This window comes from Chiloscyllium plagiosum, chromosome 39, assembly GCF_004010195.1.
Source record: "Chiloscyllium plagiosum isolate BGI_BamShark_2017 chromosome 39, ASM401019v2, whole genome shotgun sequence".
In the NCBI taxonomy this organism is placed as follows: Eukaryota; Metazoa; Chordata; class Chondrichthyes; order Orectolobiformes; family Hemiscylliidae; genus Chiloscyllium; species Chiloscyllium plagiosum.
Genome location: NC_057748.1, coordinates 11,700,384 through 11,713,110, shown reverse-complemented (window position 1 = coordinate 11,713,110; position 12,727 = coordinate 11,700,384). Strand labels below are relative to the sequence as shown.

Here is a 12,727-nt window from a genome sequence, read left to right as displayed (position 1 = left end):
TTTTAATGTAAGACTATTTTGGATCTGCTAAGGGATAATGAGGCAGGTTTATGAGATAATTTCAGAGAGGAAAAAAAAAACCATCTCCAGAGACTTCTGACCATAACATGATATGGGTGGCACGGTGGCTCAGTGGTTAGCATTGCTGCCTTACAGCACCAGGGACCCAAGTTCGATTCTAGCCTTGGGCGACTGTGTGGATTTTGCACGTTCTCCCTGTGTCTGCGTGGGTTTCCTTCGGGTGCTCTGGTTTCCTCCCACAATCCAAAGATGTGCGGGCAGGTGAATTGGCCATGCTAAATTGCCCGTAGTGTTAGGGGTAAATGGGTCTGGGTGGGTTACTCTTCGGAGGGTCGGTGTAGACTGGTTGGGCCAATTGGCCTGTTTCCGCATTGTACGGAATCTAATCTAATCATATAATTTAACACTGAGTTTTACTGTGAGGAACTTGGACTAGAAACAAGTGTGCAAAACCTAAATAAGGGGATTACATCGGATGAGGGCAGAGTTGGCTGGAGATGACTGGGAAAAGCATTTTTCAGCTAATGCAGTTGAGAAACAATTGCAGATGCTTAGGAAAATAGTTCATAATTTACAGCAAAGATAAGTCCCAGTGAAGGACAAGGACTCTACCAATTCCATAATTCAATTTTGATCTCCTGGCTATAGGAAAGATGTTGTCAAACCTGTAAGGGTGCAAAAAAGATGTAACAAGGATATTGCTGGGGTTAGAGGGTTTGAATTACCCAGAGAGCCTGAATAGACTGGAGCTGATTTCCCTAGAGCATCGGAGGCTGAGGGTGAACTTATAGTGGTTTATAAAATCATGAGGGGCATGGATAGGATAAATAGACAAGGTCTTTTCCCAGGGTTGGGAGAGTCCACAACTAGAGGGCATAGGTTTAAGGTCAGAAGGGAAAGATTTTAAAGAGACCTAAGAGGTAACTTTTTCCATGCAGAGCGTTGTGCCTGTACGGAATGAGCTGCTAGAGGAAGTGGTGGCAGTTGGAGACAATTACAATATTTAAAAGGCATCTGGATGGGTATATAAGTAGGAAGGATTTAGAGGGATATAGGCCAGGTGCTGGCAAAGGTGACTAGGTTAATTTAGGATATCTGATCGGCATGGGCGGGTTGGACTGAAGGGTTTGTTTCCGTGCTGTACATCTCTATAACTCTTTGGTAAAACAATTATGATTAACCAAGAAAGTTAAGGATACATCAAATTGAAAGATGACAAAGGTTATTGGTAAACCAAAGAATTGGGAAAATGTTAAAAACCAACAAAAGTTTACCGAACAAACAAAAACTAAACCATGAAGATAAATTTGCAAGTAATAAAAACAGAAATAAAACAGAATTACGACAGTAAGGACTTATTTAATAATATAAAAAGAAATACAGAGACCAAAGTGAACATAGGTCCCTGAGGAATAAGGCTGGGTCAATAATAATGGGGAATCGGGAAATGGCAGAAAAGTTGAATAAATACATGTGACAGCCTTCAGGGTGTAGGATGCTAATAGTAAATACTAAATAATCAAGTGGCAAAAGAGGGTGGGGGATGGGGTAATTAAGTTCAATAACTATCACAAGAAAAAAAGTACAAGGGAACTAATGGGGCTAAGTACTAATAATAGTCCTGGACATGATGGATTGCATCAGAGGGTATTAAAGGAAGTAGCAGCTTGGATAATGGATGCACTGGCAGTAAGCTTCAAGATTCCCAAAACTCTGGAAAAGTTCCAGCTGATTGGAAAACTGCCAATGAAACGCCCTTATTAAAGAAAAACACATACATATCAGTCAGCTAGTTTAACATCTGTCATTGGGAACATGTTTATCTATTATAAAGGATTTAACAGCACAACACTTAGAATAGGCTGGCACATTTTTCACTGGAGTGTAGGAGGTTGAGAGGGCCTTATAGAGTTTGTAAAATCATTAGGGGTATAGATAAGGTGAATGGCACATTTGTTTTCTCTCGGGTGGGGAATTTCAAGACTGGAGGGTATATTTTTAAGGTGAGAGGAGAAATGTTATAAAAAAAGACACGGGGCAAATTCTTTACACAGAGAGTAGTTCATGTGTGGAATAAATTTCCAGAGGAACTGATAGATGGTGGTACAGTTACAACATTTAAGAGGCATTTAGATAAGTACTTGAATAGAAAATGTTTGGAGGGATATGGGGCAAGTGCAGGCAGGTGGAACTAGTTTAGTTTGGGATTATGGTCAGCATGGACTGGTTGGACCAAGGGTCTATTTCTGTACTGTATGACTCTAAATACATAATATGATTAAGCAAAGTCAGCTTGGCTTCATGAAGGGGAAATAAGGTATTGCAACGTTATTAGAATTCTTTGAGGAATAACAAGCAAGATAGATAATGGGGAACCTGTAGTATAATATATTTGAATTTCTGAAAGGCATTCAATAAGGTACCGTACATGGAACAACTTAAAAAAGATAAGACTATGACATTTAGTATTATATTAGCAAGGATAGAGGATTGGCTAATTGTTAGAGGAGAGGGCGAGTTGGGATAAAGGCTGCATTTTCAGGTTGGCAACCTATAACTAGTGGCATTCCACAGGGATCAGTGCTGGAGCAATAGAGTTGAAGTACATGAATGAGTTTGATGAGGGCAATGTATGTGCTAGTGCCAAGTTTGCACATGACACAAAAATAAGAGGGAAAGCAAGTGATGAGGATGATCCCCTTCATGAAGCACAGGGATATAGACAGGTTTAGTGAGTGAGCAAGAACTTGCCAGATGGAATTTAACGTGGGAAAATGTGTCAGCTTATGCACTTTGGCACGAAGAATAGAAGAGCTGAATATTATTTAAATGGAGAGTGACGGCTGAAAGATAAAAACTAAAATAGCAGGAGAGGGTGTATTGTGCTCCTTGTGCATGAATCACAAAAATGTAGCATCAACATTTTAGCAGACAATAGGGAAGGAAAATGGAATGCTGGGCTTTATTTCAAAGGTTGCTAAGTATAAAAATAGGAAGGTCTTGCTAAAACTGTAGGTTAGGTGGACTGGCCAAGCTAAAATGCCCATAGTGTCCAGGGATGTGTATTACCTATGGGCAATACAGAGTTCCAGAGATAGGTTACGGTGATGGGTCTGGAAGGGAGGCCCTTCAGAGGGTTAGTGTGGACTCGATGGGCTGAGTATGATTCTGTTCAAGGCACTAGTCATACCATACTTGGAATACAGTGAGTGGTTTGGATTCCTTTATCTAAGGATCAGAGGACATAATCTCAGAGTAAAGGGTTGCTATTGAAAACTGACACTAGGAAGAATTTCTTCCAACGGAATAGAGTGCGATCCTTTATCGCAGACTGCCATGGAGGCTGGAAGTATGTGAGACTGAGAATCATGGGTTTTTGGGGAAAGGCAGGACAAGGTGGGATTGAGGCTCATTAGATCAGCCATTGATTGTGTCCACTGAAAGTGAGGACTGCAAATGCTGGAGATCAGAGTCGAAATGTGTGGCGCTGGAAAAGCGCAGCCGGTCAGACAGCATCTGAGGAGCAGGAGAATTGATGTTTTGGGCATAAGCCCTTCCTGATGCTGCCTGACCTGCTGTGCTTTTCCAGCTCCACTCCTAGAGAGGGAACAATGGGCCAAATGGCCTCCTGCTATCTCCACACCTTGTGGCTCAGCAGGCGTGGTTTGTAATGAGGATCTGACCGAGTTAGGTACTGCCAACTCACTCATGGCAATGCAGCTTTTTCTGTATTTGCAGGACATGGGGGGGGGAGAGAGAGAGAGAGAGAGAGAGAGCGATACAATTTTTAAAAATCCTATGAGTAACCGGGGACCAAACAGGAGACCTCAGGTGCTTAACTCTCCCGACATCCCCAGTTTCCAGCTGTTTAAAATCAAGCTCTCCACGCTGGAAAGGCTGAGTCCTGCAAAAACCAGTGAAATTACAAAGAGCAGCTCCTTCCTTTCCAAACAATGAATAATTAACCAGATGGTCCGCCTTTTATCTGGGTCTGGAGCTGCCTTTCCAACTCTCCAACGAGGGGGAAGTAACCAGCTGGAGGGAATAGAACTAACAAAAACGTCATTTTCTCCCACCTGCCCCCACAAAAAACTTTTCCCCATTCGTTCCCTAGTTGTAAAATATTAGCTTTAATCTGCACCATGTCTCGCTCAGCGGATCCAATCTATCGATCGACACTGAATACCTACCAGGTGAGTACAGTGTGTTTGAGGTGTGCAAACGGTTGCTTTGAAGGTATCTGTCTTCTATTATAGTTCCCAAACATAGACTGGACTTAACTTGCAGATTTTTTGTCACAGAGTGAACATAAACTGCGGTTTTCCTTTGATATTGAGTAGATATAAGTTGTAGTTCTTGACATAGTGAGACTATCCCTTAGGGTGTGGCACGGTGGCTCAGTGGTTAGCACTGCTACCTCATGGCGCCCAGGACCCGGGTTTGATTCCAACCTTGGACGACTGTCTGTGTAGAGTTTGTACGTTCTCCCCGTGTCTGCGTTGGTCCCCTCTGATTTGCTTCCGCAGTCCAAAGATGTTCAGGTTAGGTGGATTAGAGTGGTGCTGGAAAAGCACAGCAGGTCAGGCAGCATCCAAGAAGCAGGAAAATCAATGTTTCGGACAGGTGCCCTTCATCAGGAAAGGCTCCATTCCTGATGAAGGGCTTTTGCCCGAAATTTCGATTTTCCCGCTCCTTGGATGCTGCCTGACCTGCTGTGCGTTTCCAGCACGACTCTAATCTTGACTCTGATCTCCAGCATCTGCAGTCCTCACTTTCGCCTAGGTTAAGTGGATTGACCAATGCTAAATTGTCCCCGTAGCATCCAGGGATGTGGAGGCTGGGTGGGTTAGGCATGGGAAACACAGGGACCAGGTGGGTCTGGGTGGGATGCTCTTCAAAGGGTCTGTGTGAACTCTTTGGGCTGAATGGCCTCTTTCTGCAGGGGTTTAACATCCCTTCGCTCCAAGTTCTCGCAGTATTTATCTCTTGTTTTGTTGCTGTTCCCTTCTTTCCAATGCCCCCAAAACTCCAATTCCTCTCTCACCTGTCCTCACATCCCTCGAAGTGTGAACGTGTCAACTTAAAAAGAGACACATTCACATAGCACCTTTTTTCATGGTCTCAAAGGTGATGAAGTGCTTTTAAGGTCACTGTTGTAATGGCTTACCAGGTTTGCCCACAGTAAGCTCCTATTAGTAGCAGTGCATTGATGGTTCGTTGATGCTAAATATTAGCCAGGACACCAGGAATAACTCTTCCACTTTATCTTGAAGTTGACATCGTAGTTTGATTTTGTCTGGTAGTTGCTGCTGTGAAGTGCCACTGACAGGTAACTGGTTTACAGGCACTATATAAATGCGACTTGTTGTTATATGTGTGACCTGAAGGAATGTGAAAGTCTTTGGGGCCTAGAATTTTGCTGGGAAAGTGATGGAAGATTTCTTGAAATTGATAAGCGATTCAAGCTGCAGCGGGTGGTGAGGGAGAGAGAGAGACAGCATGAGTTATGATTTGTTACAAAAGCCACTGTGGAAAATTAGGGCTGGCACTTCACATCGTAATGAACCCTTCAGCATTGTGCATAATGTTTCATTGCCACTCATCCACTCCTGCCCAGAAAGGGAGCAGACCAGACAATGGATTCATGACTGAAGAAATTCTTAATGGTTTTTCTCATAATTGAAATATTCATGCTTGATCTTTTATTCACACTTTCATTTTCCAGTTGGTTTGGCCCCGTTCATTTCTCTCTCTGTGTAGAAACTTAACACATAAAGGTTTGATCACCGGGTAAGGGTAACAATTAATGCGGAGAAAGTGATGCTGGAGATCAGAGTCGAGAGTGTGATGCTGGAAAAGCACAGCAGGTCAGGCAGCATCAGCGGAGCAGGAGAATCGACATTTCAGGCATGGGCTCTTCATCAGGAATGAGACTGTAACAATTAAGGTGTCAACATTTGCCCAACAAAATAAGTGGTGGGCATTATGGTACCAGCTGATGCCAAGAATGATATGGAATTTACAGCGCAGGCAGGCCATTCAGCCCATCTGACCGATACCTCTCTGGAACCTATTCCCACTCTGCCATATGTAATCCCTACTCTTTCACAGGATGTTTTGTTGCTGGGAAAGACAGTATTCATTGTCCATCCCTAGTTGCTCCTGAACTGAATGGCTAGATTCAAAGCAGGAGCAAATTAGTGCAGATGTTGGCCTCTGTACTGCAAACACAAAATGTTGGAGATCACAGTAGGTCAGGCAGCAACCATGGAGAGAGAGCAAACTAACGTTTCGAGTTGTCATCAAAGCTTGCTTCAAATGGAAGTTAAGGGTAAACCTGCATAGTTTTTGGGTCTGGAGTTGCCAGACTGAGTAAGAACAGAAGGTCATTGTGAGTCAGATGGGACAAAAGACAGATGGTTTCTCTTCATCGAGATAAACTTTGAGTTCTGGATTTTATAAAATTGACGTTAAATTCCACAGGGTGCTGTGGTGGGATTTGAACCTGTGTTAGCTGAGGATTAACTTGCATACCCAGGTCAAGGGCGTAACAATATTGTCACTATGCCATCAGCAGACAGGGTATTGTTTAAGAATGAGGCGGACAGCAACTATTCTGTTTCGGAATCCAAGTCGTATCAGTTCGAGGGAAGGCAGTCAATGACAATCACAGGATGTTCTGATTAATTATTGCTGCTCCTGCCTTTAGCCTAACATTCCATCTCCACGCATTGAAACCCAACCCAGTAAAACATTTGAGGACATTTTGTCAACATTGGCTGGTTGTCTGCTGAGGTGTATTCAAATATGATGAAACAACCTGTCTTTTACTGTGAGAGGATGTGGGGGGAGACCGGGGAGGGAACGATGGTGGAAGAAAATGGAGCGGAAGGTATCAAGTTCTATTAATCAGGTAATTGTTCATCTTAAAACTATCGGTTTACTGCTCCATTATTTATTAACTCTGAACCTGGCCAGACTATGGGAAATATTCTTAGCTCGTTGCACAATTTCAGGCTGCCCGCTCGGAAAAAGCAGTTAGGCCTCAACTTTCACCTGCTGCTAAACATCCAAAATATGTCAAAATTTTGTGGTAAATGCCCCAAAACTGATTCTTGCTCTGTTTCTGTGGTTGGGCTAATGCAGAGGGAAGAAGTTGTAGATCAGGAAAAGAAATCAACTTTGGCTCATTTTGTCACTTGAGGATTCCTTCTGGGAAACTCAGGTGATAGGTCTCGGAGCAGATCATACCATCCCATGGCTGTTTTCATTTTTTATTCATTCACGGGATGTGGGCAAAGGCAAAATTAAATGCCTGTTCCTGATTTTCTTTGGGAATATTGTGGTCAGGCATCATCTTGACCCACTGCTGTTCACGTAGTGAAGGTGTACCCACCGTGTGATTAGATAGGGAGTTCCAGGAATTTGACCCACTGACAATGAAGGAAAGACAATGATACACATGTTTACACATGACCACAGAGGCAGACCAATCATAGAATCCCTCGAGTGTGGAACTTTGGCCCAACAAGGCCACACTGACCCTCCAATGAGTAACCCACCCACACCCATTCCCCGATTACTCTACATTTACACCTGACTAATACACCTAACCTACACACCCCTGAATGCTATGTGACAATTTAGCATGGCTAATCTACCTTAACCTGCACATCTTTGGATTGTGAGAGGAAACTAGAGCACCTGGTGGAAATTCACGCAGACATTGGGAGAATGTGCAAACTTCATACAGACTGTTGCCCGAGGGTAGAATTGAACCCAGTTACCTGGCACTGTGAGGCCACCATGCTGGTACTTATGCTCCATTCAAGCTTTTACCCATTTTTTCTGCTCTGAATCCATCATCACTTATCTCTATTCACTTCTCCACCTTGTGTTTGTCTAGTTTTCTCTTAAATACATCTACTCTACTCACTTCAACCTCTCCCTGTGGTAGTGAGTTCCTCATTTCCATCACTATTTGAATTCCCTATTGGATTTGATGGTGACTACCTCCTAATGAAAACCTCTAGATCTGCTCTTCACTCTTTTATCGGATACCTGAGTTTGGGTTCAAGTTAGACTGGTTGAGGAGAAGGCAAAGTCAAGCATTATCTTCAGGCGTAGACTTCAAAGTAACACTGCTTATTATGCATTAACACCAAATACTGCTATACACAATAATCATAAGTATATCAGACTCTGATTTTATAGTTACATTAAGCAAAGACTAATCTATCTTCTTCATGTGCTCACGTGAGTTTTCCACTCCAGATTGTTGAAGTTTGGTGAATTTCTTCTGGGGTTTCTCCACCCACGCTGAACTATTTATACCCAGTGATGTGCAGCTCTTTAACATTGTCTCAAGGTTGCTCCTGGGCCCTTTTGCACAGTGTCCACTACAAAAGGAAACATGTGCTTCATAGCAGAAACCTTTCATAATCTTAAAGACCTCTATGAGGTCAGCCTTTTCTTCTCAACGTTGCTGCCAATGGATAACAGCCATTGCACTCTCAAACAAAACAAAAGTTAATTGTGTAAATCACTCTGTGGGGAAAAAAGCTGTTGTGGTTATACATGTAAAATATTCAGGCACACAAATTCTGATTTTTAAACATTAAGGTATTTTAAATGAAAAGCCAAGTTTTTAATTTATCTTATTACATGAGCAAGCCTATTTTCCTCTCCTTAGATTGAATATAAGACTTGACAATTTGTTTGACTGAGATCCAAGCAAGATGTATGTTGGTTCACAAGAAAGATCCCAGGAATGAAAAGCCTTAACATATGAGGACTATTTGAGGACTCTGGGTCTCTACTCGATGGAGTTTAGAAGGATGAGGGGGGGATCTAATTGAAGCTTACAGAATACTGAATGGCCTGGACAGAGAGAACATTGGGAAGATACTAAGGGCACAGCCTTAGGGTAAAGGGGAGACCTTTTAGAATGGAGATAAGGAGCAATTTCTTCAGCCAGAGAGTGGGGAATCCAATGGGATTCATTGCCACAGAAGGCTGTGGAGGCCAGGTCATTGAGTATATTTAAGACAGAGATAGATAAGTTCTTGATTGTCAAGAGGATCAAAGGTTACAAACTGAGATCCAAGCAAGATGTATGTTGGTTCACAAGAAAGATCCCAGGAATGAAAAGCCTCAACATATGAGGACTATTTGAGGACTCTGGGTCTCTACTCGATGGAGTTTAGAAGGATGAGGGGGGATCTAATTGAAACTTACAGAATACTGAATGGCCTGGACAGAGAGAACATTGGGAAGATATTTCCATTGTAGGAGAGACTAAGGGCACAGCCTTAGGGTAAAGGGGAGACCTTTTAGAATGGAGATAAGGAGCAATTTCTTCAGCAAGAGAGTGGGGAATCCAATGGGATTCATTGCCACAGAAGGCTGTGGAGGCCAGGTCATTGAGTATATTTAAGACAGAGATAGATAAGTTCTTGATTGTCAAGAGGATCAAAGGTTACAAGGAGAAAGTGGTTGAGAAATGTATCAGCCATGATTGAGTGGCAGAGTAGATTCGATGGGCTAATTTCTGCTCCTATGTCTTATGGACTTTGTTTTCTTGAATATCTTTAGAAAATGACACATATTTTGTTGAGGCTTTTCTCCTTGCATTCATCAGGACAACTTGCAAAAACACCATTGGTGACACTTCTACCAACCAGATTCCACTTGCCAGCCAATCAGCATTATCTCCTCAGGCTGTGCAAATATATTGTTCCACTTTACATTGGTATTTCTTGCCAATTGTCCTGTGAGTTTAAGTTGATAAGCTTTGATAAAATAAGTCTTTCTTTTCAGTAATCCTCAAGCTTTGTACCAGCTTTTACTTTCTTTTGTTTGGTGGGATGTGGCGCTGCTAACCAGCCCAGCATTTCCTACCCATCCATAATTGCCTTTAAACTGAGTGACTTGCTAGGACTATTTTGGAAGGCATTGCTGTGGTTTGGGAATCATACGCAGGCCAGATCTGGAAAGAATGGCAGATTTCCGTCCTTAAGGGAAATGGGTTGGGGTAGGTTTTTCCAGTGATCGATGATATTTGTTATGGTCACCATCACTGAGGCGAGCTTTCAATTCAAGACATTTCCTTAAGTGAATTGAAATGACAGGTGGAATTTAAACCCAAGCCCCTGGTTTATTAGTCCAGTGTTATTGCCCCAGCATTACCATCGCTCCCACTGTAATCTGCTGCTTATGATGTTTGGCTTTTAATCATTTTGTGTTCAATTGCAGAACATTATGGAACAGTACAATCCTGGATTACAGAATCTGGTGTTCCTTGGAACCAACTTTGTCCGAGTTTTTAGAAGTAAGTACTGAGCCACAGGGTTCCCATCATATTTAGTTCTTGTAGTAATGTTGGTTTAAAGCCAGTTAAAGCCCATGATCAAACGACAACAGATTTATAAAGGATTTTCAAATAGAGTAACTCCTGCCGACCCACTGGCTAACAGCTGTGTTCAACCAGCTGGATCTTCTGGACAGATCATAGAATCCTGACAGCACAAATAGAGGCCATTCGGCCCATCGAGTCTGTACTGACTCTCCGAAGAGCATCCCACCTTATCCCCGTGACCCCACCATGACCATAGTTAACCCACCTCGCCTGCACAGTGTGGCCAGTCTGCCTAACCTGTGCATCTTTGGACTGTGGGAGGAAAGCAGAGCACCCGGAGGAAACCCACACAGACACAGGGAGAACATGTAAACTCCATGCAGTTGCCTGAGGGTGGAATCAAATCGGGTCCCTGGAACTGTGAGACAACAGTGCTAACCACTGTGTCACCCTTGTCACACTCTACTGATCTCTAAAGTTCAGATTGTTGAGAATGTAGAATCCTGGTACGTGTAACATGGCTGTTTCACAAGGCAGGAGCCAAATAGATCACCTTGGTCATAGAGTAAACATGGCCATTTAGCTCAGAAGCTCCTTCGATGCTGCCTGAACTGCTGTGCTCTTCCAGCACCACTAATCCAGAATCTGGTTTCCAGCATCTGCAGTCGTTGTTTTTACCTCTCTAGACAAAACCAGTCTGCTGTGTGGCCCCCTCTCTAACCTCTTGAAATTGCAAGTCTATTTCCTTCATTTACGATCCAATTTCCTTTTGAAACCATTCCCCATCTCTGCTTTCACCAGCCTTCCATGTGCAGAACTTCATCAAGAAAGTGCTTCCTCACCTTCCTCTGTATATCTTGTGCTGAACCTTAAATAGTGACCCCTCGTCCTTGTGCCATCACCTATTGAGTGGAGTAATTAGAACATCATGTTGAGGTTGTACAGGACATTGGTGAGGCTTCTTCTCTGGAATTCTGTGTTCAGTTCTCGTCACCTTATAGGAAGGATGTTATTAAGCTGGAGGGGGTTCAGAGAAGATATACCAGGATGTTGCTGGAAATGGAGAGTTTGAGTTAGAAGGAAAGGCTGGATATGCGGAGATTTTTTTCACTGGAGCATAAGATGTTGAGGATTGACCTTATGGAGATTTATAAAGTCATGAGGGGCATAGATAAGGTGAATAGCAAATGTCTTTTCTCTAGGGTGGGGGAGTTCAAAATGAGAGGGCATATTTTTAAGGTGAGAGGAGAAAGATATAAAAGGGATCTAAGGGGGCAACATTTTCACACAGTGGAATTAACCGCCAGATAAAGTGATAGATGCAGGTATAGTTGCAACATTTAAAAGACCTTTAATATCTTAAATGTAAATAAGTAGAACATGTTTGGAGGGATATGGGCCAAATACAGGCAAGTGTGAGGTGTTTAGTTTGGGAATCTTAGTCAGCTTGGATGAGATGGACCGAATCGTCTGTTTCTATGCTCAGTAACTACTGGGAACAGTTTTTCTTTTGTCTACCTTATCTAAACCGGTCACAATTAGAATTAGAATCCCTACAGTATGGAAACAGGCCATTAAACTCAACAAGTCCACACCAACCTTCCAAAGAGAATCAAACCAAGACCCCCATTCCCCTGACTAATGCACCATGAACACCATGAACAATTCAGCATGGCCAATCCACCTAACCTGCACTTCTTTGGATTGTGGGAGGAAACTGGAACACCCAGAGGAAACCCACACAGACAAGGGGAGAATGTGCAAACTCCACACAGACAGTCACACGGGGCTGGAATCGACCCCGAGTCCCTGGCACTGTAAGGCTACAGTGCTATCCACTGAACCACAATCTCACACACCTCTCCTGCTTCTCCTGTGGAGCCAAGAGATCATCCCCAGCTTCTCGAATCCACGGATTGCAACTCCAGTCTAGACTGAATTAGCTAATCTCATCCTGAAAAGCTGAAGAGATGGTATTGTTGGCTGTGGTGGCCATGGGTTTGAGAGGGGTAATCAGCCAGGAACCATTGAGATCCCTCAGCTTTGATCATGTAGAAACAGTATAAGGTGAGGACATTATAAACTGACCAGACAGCATTTAACATTGAGGGACAGACAGAAATAATAGCCCCTTAGAGCAAGATGGTGGAGAGCAACAAGGATTTGATTCTCTCAGGTAGACAGGAGGTAGCTCACTGATGAGATTGGGGTGAGTGGTTGGGATGTAGTTGATTTTGCACATTGCTGGGCTCCTTGACATTGATATTGGTATTGATGTAAACTATTCAGCTCTCGCTAACTGAATTTAATCATTTCTAACACATATTATTTGATTTATTGTTGTCACAT

General features: G+C 42.9%; 1 protein-coding gene across 2 annotated transcripts in view; it reads left to right on the top strand.

Annotated features, from left to right (window-relative positions):
* The first annotated feature begins 3,899 nt into the window (after positions 1-3,899).
* The window catches only part of LOC122541977 (brain-specific angiogenesis inhibitor 1-associated protein 2-like protein 2), a 66,307-nt gene continuing 57,479 nt past the window's right edge, over positions 3,900-12,727 (top strand). The window contains exons 1-2 of one of the 2 annotated variants that reach the window (XM_043679272.1): positions 3,900-4,214; positions 10,276-10,351. In XM_043679272.1, the coding sequence (XP_043535207.1) occupies positions 4,164-4,214; positions 10,276-10,351 (127 nt within the window). In that variant the 5' untranslated portion in view covers positions 3,900-4,163. Of the gene's footprint in view, positions 4,215-6,859; positions 6,935-10,275; positions 10,352-12,727 lie in introns of those variants that run through there. The other variant, XM_043679273.1, reaches the window with a different exon arrangement.